This window comes from Lycium ferocissimum, chromosome 2 (genome assembly GCF_029784015.1).
Source record: "Lycium ferocissimum isolate CSIRO_LF1 chromosome 2, AGI_CSIRO_Lferr_CH_V1, whole genome shotgun sequence".
Taxonomy (NCBI): domain Eukaryota; kingdom Viridiplantae; phylum Streptophyta; class Magnoliopsida; order Solanales; family Solanaceae; genus Lycium; species Lycium ferocissimum.
Window position 1 is genome coordinate 66,741,597 of NC_081343.1, and position 16,511 is coordinate 66,758,107.

The 16,511-nt window shown below is 38.1% G+C and overlaps 3 protein-coding genes across 7 annotated transcripts; 2 read left to right on the plus strand and 1 right to left on the minus strand.

Annotated features, from left to right (window-relative positions):
• Positions 1-847: 847 nt before the first annotated feature.
• Positions 848-4,050, minus strand: LOC132048339 (uncharacterized). Its single transcript, XM_059439245.1, has 2 exons — positions 3,686-4,050; positions 848-1,077 (listed from the first exon to the last, which is right to left on the minus strand). Exons 1-2 carry the CDS (start codon positions 3,901-3,903, stop codon positions 858-860), a joined length of 438 nt encoding a protein of 145 aa, XP_059295228.1. The 5' UTR covers positions 3,904-4,050; the 3' UTR covers positions 848-857.
• Positions 4,051-6,643: 2,593 nt separating this feature from the next.
• Positions 6,644-10,841, plus strand: LOC132046947 (protein DA1-related 5-like). Of its 5 annotated transcripts, none has more exons than XR_009412794.1 (3): positions 6,644-7,471; positions 9,036-9,094; positions 9,177-9,918. XR_009412794.1 is itself a non-coding variant. In XM_059437796.1 (3 exons), exons 1-3 carry the CDS (start codon positions 7,150-7,152, stop codon positions 10,603-10,605), a joined length of 579 nt encoding a protein of 192 aa, XP_059293779.1. In that variant the 5' UTR covers positions 6,647-7,149; the 3' UTR covers positions 10,606-10,841. The 5 variants fall into 5 exon arrangements, 4 of the variants coding, with proteins under 4 accessions (XP_059293779.1, XP_059293778.1, XP_059293780.1 ...); XM_059437796.1 differs by lacking the exon at positions 9,036-9,094 and adding an exon at positions 10,597-10,841 and having other exon boundaries at positions 6,647-7,471; positions 9,177-9,424; XM_059437795.1 differs by lacking the exon at positions 9,036-9,094 and having other exon boundaries at positions 6,648-7,471.
• LOC132047879 (receptor-like protein kinase FERONIA) lies at positions 10,677-16,084 on the plus strand. Its single transcript, XM_059438856.1, has 6 exons — positions 10,677-10,694; positions 10,785-13,652; positions 14,517-14,652; positions 14,770-14,912; positions 15,161-15,284; positions 15,417-16,084. Exons 1-6 carry the CDS (start codon positions 10,677-10,679, stop codon positions 15,863-15,865), a joined length of 3,738 nt encoding a protein of 1,245 aa, XP_059294839.1. The 3' UTR covers positions 15,866-16,084.
• The last annotated feature ends 427 nt before the right edge of the window (positions 16,085-16,511 follow it).

A 16,511-nucleotide genomic window follows, 5' to 3' on the forward strand; every position in this document is an offset into this window, starting at 1 on the left:
CTTTTTTTTAAGCCCCTCAATCCCCTTTCCCTTTTCCCCGTCAAAACTCGCCTTATTAAAATTAATTTAAATCCACTAAATAAACCACAAGAAAATAAGTGCAACAAATTAAATTGCTAGAATTAAATTGCGAAAAATAAAGATAGGAGAGTTGGAACGAAGGTGCGTTGCGGGTTTCCAACAAAGTGAAGGCGGCTAGAATTGCAAATCCACCAAAGCTACTTCGGATTGTTGCAAAATCATAAATTTCATATTAAATATTATGATTGCAAAATTAATAATTGAAACTCTAGTAAGACTTTATAATATTTATTTGAGAGAAATTTAAAGTGGCTAATTGTTGCAAAGTAACTATAATTGAGAGAGATTGAGATTTGAGAGAAAGAGAGAGTAATTGGTGTGGATTAAAATGGAAATGGAGAGGAGTTTATATAGGGGTGGGGGATGGGTTAAAGTGTTAAAAAAAAAAGTTTGGGAGGTTGAGAGGGGTAAAAATTGGGTTTGGGACCGTTTGTGGCAATTTCTGAAATGGGCCATTACAGCCAGTCAACAAGTCAGCCACGGCTCTATTTAAAAAAAAAATAAAAATAAAAAAATAATTTAGTTTTAAGTTTAGCGAAATTAAGGTTAGATTTCGAGGTTCCAAAAAATTGAAAATAGGACCGATAGTAAATATCTGATTAGCGGTTCAGCTTGGTTCGATTCGATTTACCGGTTACCCGGTTTAACCGGTTAGCCCGAACCGGTTGACGGGTTTATCGTGGTAGTTTTTTTGACAGAACATAAATATTCATTAATATTAAACAGTCGTTACATAGGACGAGATAACACAAAGAGTCTAAGATTACCTAACTTAGCTAGAACATTACAAGCATTACAAGACACTTTTCACTAGTACAGCGTCCTTGTTTATCTAGTAATATATTATACGCCAAAGGTTGATATAGAGTGGGCAAAACAACAAGCTGATTAGGTGTTGCTTTCTTCATTCCTTCTTGTCCCAAAAGATGTGCAATTGAGTTGGCTTCTCTAAACGTGTGGCGGACCACTGGATTACCCAGTTCCCTCATCCAAAACCTGCATCCAGAACAGATATTAGCAAATAAGGGAGTCGGAGTGTTAAGCAAAGTGATGACTTCGGTCGAGTCAGTTTCAATCTCCAGCATCAGGTATTTGTGATGATAAGCATATTTGAGTCCCTGAAGATAAACTTTGAGTTCCATATGGTATGGTTTATAGCTGAGGTTACTCCATAAAAACCTAATATCCAGTTACTTTTATGATCTTCGCGAATGATTCCTCCAATGCCTCATGTCTTAGAAGAAACATTAAAAGCACCATCTCTGTTAAGTTTTAAAGGACCTATGGAAGGTGGAAACAATTTAATATGGATAATGTTTGTAGAAGTATTACGGGTAGGGGAGTTGGTGGTGTAGGTAAATTCAATCACTCGCACTTCAACCAGTTCGGTGGGTAGGTATGAGGATTTATTGTTGAAGGAGTTATTGTTACGATTAAGCCAAAGATGCCAAAGGGCAAAAGGACAAAAGACATCCCATTGGAGAAGATGGTTCTGAAGATTGGGGTTTAAATCTTTCAGTAAGATCAGCCAATGGTTGTTTGCATTGAGATTTTGCCAATTGATCCCATAGTTATTCCAGAAAGTAGTAGCAATGGGCATTCTAAAAAGATGTGTTTAGTATTCTCAATCTGATGACAGATAGTGCAAAGATTATTAGTGGATATGGATAACCTATGGACGTAGCTTTTGGTTGGGAGTCTATCATGAAGACATTGCCATAGGAAGAACTTAATCTTGTTGAGAGTATGATGGTGCTAGATTCAAAGGAAATCAACAATCATAGGAGTGGGAGGATTGATATGCTGATACACAGAGGAGATAGAAAAGATTCCACTAGAAGTTTAGAGCCCAAATGGGAGTGTCTTGGCCTATAGTGTCATCAGGGATGTAGGTGCCATTTAATTTTCTTGAATCTCAGTAGGAAAGCAAAAGACATTTTATCCCAATTCCAACCGGTGTCAGTCCTATATCAGTTATAGTGCGATTAAGATCGGTGTGGTGGAGAGGGCCTTGGATTAGGGATCGAAGGGCTGTGGAGGGTTCGATCCAGGAAGAGTACCAGAAGCTCACATATTCCATTACCTATTGACCATCTAAAATTATTTTTCCAATAGCAGTTGGCAGCGGATGTACGAGTGTTATATGGATTTATTAAGCAGGAGAACCAGATATCAGTAGGATTAGTAAAGAGTCGCCAAGCCAGGCTAGTGAGAATGGCAAGGTTTTTATGGCAGGCTTGAGTGATTCCTAGGCCTCATTCTTTAGTAGGTTTCGTTATAGACGACCAGTTCAAGTAATGGAACTTTTTTTTTCTAATGGAAGTGGTACCCCAAAGGAAATCTCTTTGAACCTTATCAATTCGCTTAGGAGTCTTTTGGGGGAGGAAAAGTATTGCATGGGATAGGAAGAAATAGCATTAAGAGTGGCTTTTGTAAGGTTTATCTTACCAGTAGAGGAGACGAAGTTAACTTTCCAACTGGTAAGCTTTTTACGCATATTGTCATTAATATAAGTAAAGTCTCTGGGTTTAGGTTTGTGAGAGAGGGTTGAAAGACCCAAGTACTCACCAAAATGTGAAGCTGAAGCAATTTGAAGGTGTTGAACCGTATAAACAATGAAGTTGGGTGAACATCTGGGGAAAAATAATTTTGGATTTAGCCTTGTTTATGGTCTGGCCAGACAGGCCACAAAAAGTATTAAGGCAAGTGGAAATGGTGTCAATAGTGTTAGTGTTGGCTTTAGCCATAAGAGTTAGATTGTCAGCGCAGAAAAGATGGGAAAAGGAAGGGCCCTTGGAATTAATTTGTAAAGGGTACCAAAGATTAATATCAGCTAGGTGATTTATATAAGTTGATAAGAGCTCCATGCTTAAAATGATAATGTAGGGGGACATTGGATCCCCTTGACTGATTCCTCTTGAAGGGTTAAAGAAGTCGGTTTTAATACCATTCACTAAAATAGAACTAGAGGAGGAAGAGATACAGTGCATTATTAATTTGATAATTTTAGGGGGAAATTTGAAGAAAATAAGGGCATGAAGGATAAAAGACCATTCTAATTTATCGAAAGCTTTTTCTACATCAATTTTTATAATAAGATTATCCGTTCTAGAGCGAGAGCTTTTAAGATAATTCATAACATGTAGAATCCACAATTCTTTTCTATTCAAATTGAAACTGTTAGCCAATATCCTTTTTCCTTGTTTCTTTGTAGAAAGCAAAACGTTTTTTAATTCATAGAGGATTAGAGTTGATTAGAATCACTACTACAAATTTGGTATAGTTAGCCGTCTCCAGTGATGGTGACACTCTAAAATTCGAAGTACGACAAAATCTTGGTTGATTTGAAAGTGTAGTACAATTTAACAAACGGAAAAGGTTTCGTAAATACCCTCCTTCCATCTTTAGATTACTAAAATACCATAAGGTTTATTTTTGGGCCAAATATACTTTTTCAAACTAGCAAAAATTTAACTTTTAAAAAGCGCGTGGCGTTTTATAATTGATCACAAATTTTAATTTCAGAATAAGTAAAACCCACCTAATTTTTAAGACCCAAACCCATTAATCCGCTTTAAAGTAAATGATACAAGAAACCATTTACCTGATTCTGAAAGAGAAGCTCTTATCTGTGTGTATATTGGCGCCGACATTGTTGGTGCTGTGTGCCGTCGCTGATGGTGGTGCTATGTACTTGGTAGGGCGGAGGAGGTATGTAGTGGTTGCTATATGTGATTCATAGTGCTTTTCTGGTACTCCGAAGCTTTCGAACACCATTCTGTCCACCAACTGCTCTAGTTCGCTCATTATTTGAACCAACATTTCCCCATGGCTTCCCAAACTCGGCCTGCTGATTGTATCATTTACTTTAAAACGGGTCAATGGGTTTGGATTTTAAAAATTGGGTGGATTTTAGTTATTCTGAAATTAAAATGTGTGACTAATTACAAATGTCATGTGGCTTTTTAAAAAAGTTAAATTTGACCTGTTTGAGGGGTGTATTTGAGTTAAAAATAAATTTTAAGGGTATTTTTAAAGCTAAAAGGTGAATGAAAGGATATTTTTAGACCCAAAGATGGAAGGAGAATATTTATGAGCAAAGGATATTTACAAGTCTTTTCCGTTTACCAAACTTGATATCACTAGGTAACCTAGGGAAACGATAGAAGGAAACCTATTTATTATTGTCCCGTGATATTTTCTATCCCTTATGAGTTGTTTGGTGTGCAATATCTCGGAATTATAATCCAACATATGTAAATAATGCAAAAAATATGATATAAAATTTATATAAATTTTAGCTAATTCCAACAATAAAAAAACGTCATAAATGTAATTTTAAATTTTATATTGAAACTAATATGACATCTTAGTCCTGGTAACAGAAAGGCGAGAAAAGGACATAAATGGTCCCTTAACTATGAGAAAGAGAACAAAATAGTCATTAACTATACTTTGACTTGACGGTTTTGGTCCTTTAAGTTTGTCACAAGTTAACAAAAATGATCCCTTAACTATGGGCTGTGATATTTGTGGTAGCGAGGGTAGAACTCGGAAGGCTGGCCAAGGTTGTGTCCTTCCAAGCGGATGAGGTCGGCTCGGTGGTGAGGGCTTGCGTGGAGGCGGCGTGCGACCACGAGCTTGGACGTCACTTCGTACGAGGGTTGGTTAAAAATAGTCCCTTAAGTATGCACTTAACGCTTTGGTCCTTTAAGTTCACCAAAATTAACATTTTTAGTCTCAGACAAAATATTAATCGAACTTTATTTATTAGATTTGACGAGAACTATAGATTTTTTTTTTTTTAGCTAGAACTCATATTTAGAGGTACACATTATTAAAGAAAAGGTTAAATACCTCGGGACAATATCGACGGATGTCGGTCGGTTATAGAAAAAATCTACGGACTTGATAATGTCGAGAAAATAGTGTCTCGAACACAAGCCCAGACGGACTCTATCGATTAAAATCGAAGGAGTCCATTCGCTAAATAAAATATACCGGACTTAGAAATAAATTAGAAATAGCATAAACTACAAAAATTGTCACTACCAAAAATAAGCGAAAAATGATGGACGAAAACCGATGGATAAAATCGAGGGACATTATTTTTTACGAAAACGAACGGACGTCCGTCGGTTATTTTCGAGGGAAAATTTCAGAAACTATTTCTTTTTTAAAGAATCGCTACAATAGAAGTATTTATTTTTATACCAGATTTTCAGTAAAAACGAGTCTAGCGTATTTTACTTAGCCGATGGACTCCCTTGGTTTTAATCGACAGAGTCCCTCGGTCTTTATGTTCCGAGACATTATTTTCTGACATTATCAAGTCTGTAGGTTTTTCCTCAATTTTTCCCTATAACCGGCTGACATCCGTCTATTTTGTCCTGAGGTATTTGGTCTTTTCTTTAATAATGTATACCTCTAAATGTGAGTTCTAGCTAATTTTTTTCTTTTTTTTCACAGTTCTCGTCAAATCTAACAAACAGAGTTCGAAGAATATTTTGGAGAACTTAAAGGACCAAAACTGGTAAGTGCATACTTAAGGGACTATTTTTAACCAACCTCGTAGTTAAGGGATCATTTTTATTAACTTGTGGTAAACTTACCCTTTGTTTGGATAGGTAACATTTCCGTGATTCATTAATGTACGGTATGGTATAGTACGATATGGTGTCGTATTGTATTATCTTTGTATTAATGAACACAATGTTTAGATAGACGTATCGTTTGTTGTGGTTTAATAACATTTGCGTTGTTTGGTTTTATTTGTATGTTCTTTATTATAATAACTTGTAAGTTTACTAAAATACCCTTAACTCTTAATTAGAAATTAGTTTATATATATTAATAAAACTCGGAGTAAAGAATAAAATAAGAACTTTAAAAAATAAGTAGGTAGTGGGTGGAGGGGTGGGTGGTTGTAGGATGAGGGTGGGGGTAGTGGGTGGTAGGGCGGGGGTGAGTGGTTGTAGGGGTGAGGTTGGGTGGTGGTGAGGGATAGTGGGTGGGGGTGGTGGAGGGGAAGGGTGTTAGGTGGGTGGTTGTAAGATGAGGGGGGTTGGGCGGTAGTGAGGGGTATTGGGTGGTGGTTGGGCTGGGTGGCAGAGGAGTGGGGTAGTTAACGGTGGGGGTGGGTGGTAGGGCGAGGATGGGGTGGGGGTGAGTGGTAGGGTGTGGGTGGGGTGGGATGAATGGTGGAGGTTGGGGCAGGGGTGGGGTAAGGTAGGGGCGAGTGGTAGGGTGAGGTGGGGTGGATGATGGATGGTGGAGGATGGGGTATAATGGAGAAATGAAATACGTAATTACGAAAAAACCATCAAATTGTTCTGAAATTGAGACTTTTCTTTACTGATTATATACTTGTGGAATGAACCACGAAGCATAATACCATATGGCACATAATTTTAAGAATAATGAAAGCAAACATAATTTCATAGAAAATCATACATTAATGAATCATGGAAATCACTATCCAAACAGGGGGTTAAAGGATCAAAACTGTTAAGAGCGTAGTTAAGGGACTATTTTGAACCTACTCCCGAAAGGTCCCCTAATGAGCTATTAGTCCCACAAGGTGCAGGAACAAAACAAGATTCGTGACTCGCCTAAACCACCAAAGTCAACACTGTTGAGGACGAAACTTCCGACCAATTGCCATCTCTTGTTTTCTCAGCACCACTATCAACGCTTAACCTCTACACACTGTTCACCTAGAATTGCGTAGTACGTAGCAATGGCCGCCACTGCTCTGTGTCCTGTTTTTGACATATACTATACAAAGCAGTTCTTGATGTTGGTATAAACATCCCCACTTTCCGTTCCAAATTCCTCAGCTTGAAGCAGACATTAATAGATATCGAAATAGTTTTCGCTGATATTGAGAGGCTAAGCAAAGCTCTAGATGGCCGAGACGAAGAAGTAGAGATGTTTAAGAAGCGCCTGATGAAAGGTGAAGAACTAGTTCGCAAGTGGTCCAAGACTAAATGCTCCGACGCGTTGAAGAAGTGGAAGTACTCCAAGGATCTGACCAAGTTGGAAAGTTCACTGGTTAAGTTCTGCTAGATGCACGGGTTAATTCAGGTGTTTAGAGATACTAAAAAGATTCTGGTTGAGTTGAAAAAACATGGTAAGAAAGTGGACGAGATTCACTCGATGATGAGAAATATGTCGTTGATGGGGTCGGGTAATAGTATCAGATTGACAAATTCGAATGGATCTGAGGTGCCCCAAGTTCCTGATTCTGTGATTGGATTTGAAGTGCCACTTCAAGAATTTAAATTGAAGCTGCTTGGTGAGAAAGATCAAGTTGTGGTTCTTTCTGCTCCTACTGGCTGTGGAAAGACTACTTTGGAACCAATGGTTTGTCAAGAGGATGATATCAAAGGTATTGCATATTTATTTTTTGTCATTAAAATGTATCTTACACTGTTATTGCTGTTAATTAGTCCTGGTTACGCCCTCCGTGGCAATTTATGTGACACTTTTTGTTTCCCGAGGGTTAATTTGAATAATCTTTGAAGCTAAATTGAATTATATCAACTCCATATTTTAAATTTAAGATTTAGATATTAAAAAACTATAAGAAAAGTATTCTAAGTTGCAATCAGTCTCATGTCAATATGATTAGAAAAAAAAAAATGCATTTTCAAATATTGATCAAAGTTTACATAGTTTAATTAGGCCATTTTGCTGTGTAGTAATGACCGTAAATCTCTTGGGAGGAGCTGCTCTGCGTCCTGTTTTTGACATACTCCTCAAAGCCGTTCTTGATGTTGTCATAAACATCACCAGTTTCCGTTCAAAATTCCTCAGCTTGAAGCAGACATTAGTTGATAGTGAACCAGTATTCGCTGACATTGAGAGGCTAAGCAAAGCCCTAAATGGCCGAGACAAAGAAATAGAGATGTTCAAGAAGCAGCTGATGGAAGGTGAAGAGCTAGTTCTCAAGTGTTCCAAGACTAAATGCTACGAAGCGATGAAAATATGGATTTACTCCAGGAAACTGACCAAGTTGGAAATTTCACTGGTGAAGTTCTGCCAGATGCATGGTTTAATTCAGGTGTGTAGGGATAGTAAAAAGATTCTGGTCAAGGTAAATGAACATGGTAAGAAATTGGACGAGATTCACTCGATGTTAAGAGATATTTTGCTGACAAGATCGGGGAGTGGTGTTGGACTTGTTTCAGGAGCTCTCAAGTAGGAAGGTGATGGGGATTCATAAGGAGGACCAATGTCTCTACATCTTGAAGACTGAGGGAAATGAAGCCACTAGAAACCAAACATTCATCTCATAACTCATCAGTGAATGTTTTTTCTAGTGATTTTAGTGTGGATACTAATTACAGTGTTAATAATTCTGATGTTACTGCTTTATGGCATAGAAGACTAGGCATGCCCCTTTAAAAGTTCTGAGGAGAATAAATGTTCTGAATTTCATACAGGTGAGAGATCACGCTTGTACTGTTTGTCCTATTGCTATGCAATCAATAATGGCTTTTACTCTTAAGTACTTTTTCTTCTGTTGCTTCATTTGATCTTCTACATGCTAATATTTGGGGGCTATATAGAGTTTCAACTCGTGATGGTAGGAGATATTTTCTAACCTTGGTAGGTACACTTGACTCGAGGACTCTGCCTGTCTGAAGAACAGACCATTAGCACTGTATGAACCTTCCCTTCTTCTGCACTTTCCTTAATGGCCATATACTGTTCAAAATGAAATCTGTCTTGATCCAAACATACATTTCAGATTTAGAGGCGGCCACGCTTGGTGGTTATTGGATATTAGGTATGACAGAGCGTTACAGGTTAATTCGATGATGTGAAGTGACAGCTATTCTAATCTTATATGGTCTTCCTAGATAAATGGTCTAAAAAACCATACCTCAAGAAAAATTTTACTTCACTCTATCTGAAGACAAATTTACTCATAGCTCAGACTTTTCCAGGTTATTGACTGGTCCAATTCTGGCTCACGAAATGTTACATGCATGGCTGCGGCTTAAAGGTGGATCTTTTATTCCAAAAACACCTGTATATGATGTCCTTTTCTCTTTCTGAAGATAAGTTTTTCATTTAAATGATTACAGGCTATCCGAGTTTAAGTCCAGAAGTGGAAGAAGGTACCTGCCAAGTATTAGCTCACATATGGTTGGACTCTGAAATAATAGCTGGTTCTGGTAGTAGTTCGACTTCTGCATCTTCCTCTGCATCCTCATCATCATCTATTTCATCAAAGAAAGGGAATTGTTCTGAGTTTGAGAAGAAACTAGGTGATTTTTTCAAGCACCAATTGAATCAGATACCTCAGCAGCTTATGGGGATGGATTTAGAAGAGGTAATAAGGCAGTGCTCAAGTGTGTCTCAAGACGACACTTGATCATATCCGGCTTACAGGAACCTTCCCGTGTTACATTTTTCAGTCATGTTGAGTGTTTCCACGTCAACTGGGATATTCAAAACAAACCTTCTATACTAGTTTTGTAGGACCAAATAGCGCATACAATTATAATCATAATCATAACACAATAATGAAAAGGTAAAAGTAAATGCACCAATAAGATGCAGATATGTTTAATATTAACTTGTGTCTACTTCAAGTTGTATACTTGCTCATATAAAGGAAAACCAAACATAGTGATGCACAAGTATATATACCTTTCTTCCCGTCCCCCAAGGGTGCTTTAACGTTTTTTCTTGAAGAAGAGGAAGATTGGTCGTGTAGGGCTAATTGACTCTATATATGTATGAAGCAGCAACAACTGTATTGTATTTGCCTGCTCCTGTAATTACATGGTGGTATCCTCTTAATTTTCATCTTACTCAAGAGAACTTTTTTTTGGTTGAGTTGCTTCTTCAGCTTACTTCAAGTGTGTGAGTTTGAGATAGATTGTTCTAAGTTCGAAGAAAAAAGGAGGAATGCATTAGGTTGACAGTATATTAAAAATAGTATTAACTATGATGAATCACTAAATTCATTGGATTGAGCAAAGCAGATAGAGAGGATTCATATCCGACAAGAGAATCGTACAAACAAAGCTATAGTAACATAATATATGCAATTGGAACGATGAGTTCTCTCCACAATGTACTGCATATTGCAGTCCCCGTGTCCAATTATTCCCTGCATTTTGCAGCTGATACAGTTGATGTTGTATATTCTGTTGAATTGCGTCCTATCAAGAATTAATATTTTGCATTCAGATCCCATTGAGAGAAAAAAAAAAAAAAAATTAAGACCAAAGGAAGGGAAGGGGAACTAAATATAAAGGCCACAGCTAAGTCTTAACTTTACATTTAAGAAACAAAAGTTCACTGCTGGGACCTGTCTGAACATAACATATGAGCTATTGTTCATTATGTTAGCAAGTTCTCTAGTTTTGTACATCTGTCTGGATTTTGATTAAGACAGATATTGACTTCTCACTCCCATTCATTGACCTTCAGCCCTGATATTAATATTCATATGACACGGTCAAATAAATCATTTTCACATACCTTTTGTGACAGGTATGTTGATTTAAGTGAATCAATCAAAACATAACAGAAGGGTTTGAACACAATGAAATGATGGACAAAAGAAGTTTGTGATGCCCTTTGACTATTCTGTAAGAAAGCAAAGTGACAATAACAATAACCTACTCCAAGACTTCAAGTCTATTGGGCTTTTAATGTCCAGCTTCGCTGCAATTTCTTAGAGGGTAGACTATTCTGCCTCAAGTTGTCGATTTTTCCCACTTCTACTTCGAACAATCAGTGCCTCTTTCACCCACCCACAACTGAACATGTTGCTCTCTCAGCTATTCATTCTCTCAATGTTTATGTTTATCCATCAAGTGATCATCTCTGCCACTAACATTGATGGAAACGTTGCCATTTCATGTGGTGCCTCTGGCGATTTCCCTGCACCAGATGGACGAGTATGGGTTGGAGATGCCAGTTTCAGTTCTCCATTGCTACAGTTAAAGGGAAAATCTATAAAGTCAAGAGTCCCCCACCAGTTTGCTGGTTTGTGGGATCCAGTTCCTTATAAGTCAGCTCGAGCATCTCGCCATGGGTTTACCTACCAGTTTTCAGTGAAACCAGGGCAAAAGTTCATACGCCTACACTTCAAGCCAGCTTCATACAAAGGTTTCAAGAAGTCCAAAGCCATTTTTACTGTCAAAACTGGTCAGCATACCCTGCTCAGTGACTTCATCCCTACCCTTCCTGCTGATGCTCTGGGCATAAACTATTTCAAGAAGGAATTTTGCATCACTGTACAAGAAAGTGAAACATTGAGCATAACATTCATACCATCTCGCTTTTTGGAAGACACTTATGCTTTTGTAAATGCAATCGAGATTGTTTCCATGCCTGCTGGTCTGTATTTCACACCAGATGGCAATCAGGGAGTCCGTGTTGTTGGGCGAAAGCACAGATTCTACATTGACAATAGCACAGCACTGGAAACAATTCAGCGAATAAATGTTGGCGGAAACTCTATTTCATCCTTGGAAGATGCAACCATGTTCCGGGACTGGGAAGATGACTCTAATTACCTGATAGAAGTTGGTGCCTTTTCGATCAACAGAGCCGTTCCAATCAGATTTACTTCCTCAGCAACTCAAAGTGCACCAAAAGAAGTTTACCAAACGGCCAGGTCAGTGGGTGCACACTGCCATTCTAATGTCTGTAATCTCACTTGGAACATCCCACTTGATTTGGGATTCAGATACCTTGTTAGGCTCCACTTTTGTGAAATTGAACCTGCGATGACAAATGAAGGTGAAAGGAATTTCACTATTGTCATAAATAATCATAATGCTGAAGATGAAGCTGATGTGATCAAATGGAGTGGAGGACATGGAATTTCTGTATACAGGGACTATGTTGCCATTATGGAGGGTGATAGAAGGGAAGGTAAGCATAAACTTTCTATAGTTTTGCAGCCAAAGTTTGCTAAAATCAGTAATCATATTAACGCCATCTTGAATGGGCTAGAAGTATTCAAGATAAGCAACCCTGACAACAATCTTGGCAGTGTGAGCCCTATGCATCCTGTTACTACTTCAACACCAGAGCAATTTGTTTCGTTTACTACAAAGAATAAAATTGCAACTGTACTGACATTGATAGTCACTTTGATCAATGTCGTTGTTTATTACATTAGGTGTAATTCAGAGATAAACTCTGGCAAGATGAACAATAGAATATCTTGCGGGGAGCATCAGTGTCGTCAATTCTCGCTGGATGAGATGGTAAGATCAACCAACAATTTTGATCCACAGCTTGTCATTGGGAGCGGTGGATATGGCACAGTATACAAAGGTGATATTGATGGCGGAGAGACCACTGTAGCAGTTAAGCGATTGAAATCGGGATCTAGCCAGGGGGAGAATGAATTTTGGACCGAAATCAAAATGTTATCTACGCACCGCCATGAGAACCTTCTATCCCTAATTGGTTACTGCAATGAAGGTCCTGAGATGTTATTAGTTTATGATTATATGCCTCGAGGATCACTTGCTGACCACCTCTTCAAAATGGACACAAGTAGCTCCTCTCTCTCTTGGGAACAAAGGCTCAAAATTGCTATAGGTGCTGCACGTGGACTGGATTTCCTTCATACATCTCAAAATAGAGTTATACATCGTGATGTCAAAAGCTCAAATATTCTGTTGGATGAAAATTGGGTGAGTAAGATTTCAGATTTTGGGTTGTCCAAAATGGGACCTGGAAATGAATCAGCTACTCATGTTAGTACACAAGTCAAAGGCACATTTGGGTACCTCGATCCAGAGTACTTCCTGACTAATAGATTGACATGGAAAACTGATGTGTATGCTTTTGGAGTAGTACTATTTGAAGTGCTCTCAGGAAGGCCGGCAGTCAATCTAAGACTGCCTGAGGAGCAACATGGACTTGTAGCATGGGCCAAACAATGCATCAAGGAAAGAGAAGTTAATAAGCTTATTGATCAGAATCTGGCCGGGTCTATCTCCTCAACTTGTTTAAAGGTGTTTGTAGGAATTTCTCTTGAATGCTTCAATGGTCGTCCACATCAACGGCCTGCAATGTCTGAAGTGGTGAAAAGCCTGGAATTAGCATTAGTATCTCAGCAGAATGCAGGTGAAGACATCATTTCATTTGATGACACATCAACATCTCAGTTAAAGGTTGAAGAAAAGAGGGCATCCATCAAAGAGGATTGTAATGGCGTTGATATAGCAGAAAGGAGTGCCATTTCAAGGACAAAGGTAAAATCTGAGGATAAAAGTCTCTACATCGCTTCACCAAGATGGTGGGATTTTTTTGGCCTTTTCAGAAAAGCACCACCAAAGCCATGGAATCTTGTTTATCCAAATAGCCAGATATTACCGCATCCCAATTTACGGATGTTTTCTTTTGCTGAACTCAAGGCCGCCACCAGAAAATTTAACAATGATACGGTGCTGGGAGATGGTGGTTTTGGGAAAGTTTACAAGGGTTGGCTTGATGAGCGGGCTTCTTCTAAGAGTGGTCGCACTGTAATTGCTGTTAAGAAATTGAATTCTGAAAGCTTACAAGGATTTGAAGAGTTCCAGGTGACTCCTCTGTCCTAAATATGTAAACTCCTTTAAGTTTTATAATTGGAGTTATTTCTATTTTATGCCAGGCGCTAGCTTGCTTCGTTTTAATATAGCTGCAATGGCTCTCCTCTTTATTGTCTGCGTGAGCGACGTGACAAATGCATAGAAGCGCTTGGCATTGATTTATTACTTGATAGTAACTCATTGCTGGGAAATGTTGGGCTGTCCGAGGTTTTTATTGTCCCATTGAGTTGAATTTCTTTGACTACTTTCAGTGGGAAAGTGAGAATTCAGAGAGTAACATATTATATATGCCATTTAACGCACGGTGTTTTCTCTAAACTTTGGCAAAGAGCAATTCCTTGAACTCTCTGGCACTTCTTGTCGTTCTCCAGAAATATGATTATGCTAATATTCAGTTGGGTGAATGGTCTAGGATCTTTGTTTGCAGTCTTGTTTTGTTGTGCAAACTTTGTATATTTTCTAAAGCACCTTTCTACTTGCTCATTCGGCAGGTTTAGTGAATAACCAATTTTGGACGCAGGCAGCTCTCTACCATCTATCCCATTGCATTTCCTTGTCTCTCTTTTTTAATTCTTATACCGTCCAATTTCATTTAAACTTGTGATCTTATGTCTTCTGCTAGCTTTAGCAGATTGATTACGATCATTATTCATTATTACCAACATCTTTGTGCACAGGTTTTGCTTTCTGCTAAGTTACTCAACTTTAGTTGGTCATTCACTAGACCTGGAATTTATTCTGAATATTTAAATGTGAAAATTATTCCATTGCTCTGAGACACTGAGTTTTGTTGCTTGTATCTGCTAAATTTTTTCCAAGGTTCTCTTGTGAATTTCATTTCATTTGTTTATGCAGTCTGAGGTGAGCTTTCTTGGAAGACTTTCTCACCCTAACTTGGTCAAACTCTTGGGATACTGCCAGGAAGATAAAGAACTACTGCTTGTCTATGAGTTTATGCAAAAAGGAAGCTTAGCAAACCATCTTTTTGGAAGTAAGAGATGATCTATATGTTTCTCAATTATATATAAGATATTCTAGATTAAAGCATCGAGGAATGTGCCTACTTCATTCTCCACCTAAACATATTTGTTCTATTTGGTTTTCTTAGGGCGCTCTGCTGCTTTGTCACTTCCATGGAATGTAAGGCTTAAAATTGTGATTGGCGCAGCTCGAGGCTTGGCATTCCTACATGCATCAGAGAAGCAAGTTATCTACAGAAACTTTAAAGCCTCGAATATATTACTTGATGGCGTACGTTTCCTTTTCTTCTCCCTCTGAATATTGTCATATAGAGTCTTAGCGCAAGTAATATAGAGACTACAAACCTTTTTCTTACTCAGCACCTTTCTAGTTTACAACCAAAAGCCTAAAGTTTTGGAGCTCTTGATCACCGTATGATAAAACCTGACTAGCTAACCTATAACAGTGAGAAAAAAATATTGGAGAAAATGTTATTAATAAAACTGTTTCATGGCATTCTTTAATTCCTTTTGTTTCAGTCTTACAATGCGAAGATAGCAGATTTTGGCATGGCAAAACAAGGTCCTTCGGCTAGTCAATCACATGTGTCAACACGGGTAATCGGAACGTATGGTTATGCTGCTCCCGAGTATGTTGCAACAGGTAAACTTGGAGTCTGTTGGGCTTCTGCACTTGGCAATTCTATTTCTCTTGAATCACATATTGTGAGGTTTAACATATAGAGTCAAGTCAGAATAAATATTTGTTCATACTTCTATTGTCATTTTTCTACAGGACACTTGTACGTGAAGAGCGATGTCTATGGTTTTGGTGTCTTTTTATTGGAAATGCTAACAGGTCTACAGGCAGCAGACTCAAACCGCCCAAGCAACCAGCATAATCTGGTTGAATGGATTAAGCCACATTTATCTGATAGAAGGAAGTTGAAAGACAAGATAGATTCGCGGCTTGGAGGAAAATATCCATCCAGAGCTGCAGTTCAAATAGCACAACTGGCACTGTCATGTCTTGAAAATGAACCTAAAACCAGACCATCAATGAAGGAAGTAGTGGAGAAACTAGAACATATTGAGGCTGCCAATGAAAGACTCAACAAGGAGCCTAGAATAAGTTCGAAACATCAGACTGCTGAATATGGTCAGCAACCTTTGCACCATCCTTCTCCATATAATCCGAGGCACGATGTGAACCGAGCCTATCCACTCCCTAGAAGAGCAGAATGAATATGTTACTACTTTTTATGTATGTAAATAAAACAATATATGAAGAAACTATGATAGCTTAGTTATCCAAATACAGACAATTTCTTCTTCTTTTGTCGTGACCTCTTGTATGTCTAGTTGGTGCTGTAATCTTAGTTTGTGAGGTGAATTTGTAAGGCCCTGTGTGGCTTTGGGTTGTGATTGTTTTAGTGATGCGTAAAGAGTTCATTATTTTGTACATTTAAGGAGATTCAAATTTTGAGTCAGTAACTTGTTACTATCTTATGTTATGGATATCATTGAATAGGGAGATGCCGTGGTGGTGATCCATGAAATAATACACCTGATTCTAAATGATTGCAATTTCAAATCTTTGTTGCATTCAAGCAGTCTACTAATTCTGGTTGAAGGCAAAGATCAGGTAAAAAGAAAAGAAAAGAGAAGGCGAAGCAACTAGCTAGAATTGCTAATCTTATAGATCGATATGAGCGAAAGCGAGCCCTTAATTTAATTTCCGCCTGACTCATGTAATCCTCAGGGAGATGCCTTATGTTTCGTTATACATCTGGAGCTTTCTGGAAATCATTCCTTTTTTTTTTTTTTTTGTGAGATTGACATTTTATTATTGTGGTATTGCATGATGAACTTTACTGTATCTAACAGCTTC

Bases quoted from the DNA above. Each gene is read 5' to 3' on its own strand.
- LOC132048339 (XM_059439245.1), bottom strand. From the start codon at position 3,903: ATGTTGGTTCAAATAATGAGCGAACTAGAGCAGTTGGTGGACAGAATG. The intron at 1,078-3,685 runs GTAAATGGTTTC...TTCTGGATGCAG, and splicing joins AGCTTCTCTTTCAGAATCAG to GTTTTGGATGAGGGAACTGG.
- LOC132046947 (XM_059437794.1), top strand. From the start codon at position 7,150: ATGCACGGGTTAATTCAGGTGTTTAGAGATACTAAAAAGATTCTGGTT. The intron at 7,472-7,784 runs GTATTGCATATT...TTTGCTGTGTAG, and splicing joins TCAAGAGGATGATATCAAAG to TAATGACCGTAAATCTCTTG.
- LOC132047879 (XM_059438856.1), top strand. The intron at 14,913-15,160 runs GTACGTTTCCTT...CTTTTGTTTCAG, and splicing joins CGAATATATTACTTGATGGC to TCTTACAATGCGAAGATAGC. The intron at 15,285-15,416 runs GTAAACTTGGAG...ATTTTTCTACAG, and splicing joins TCCCGAGTATGTTGCAACAG to GACACTTGTACGTGAAGAGC.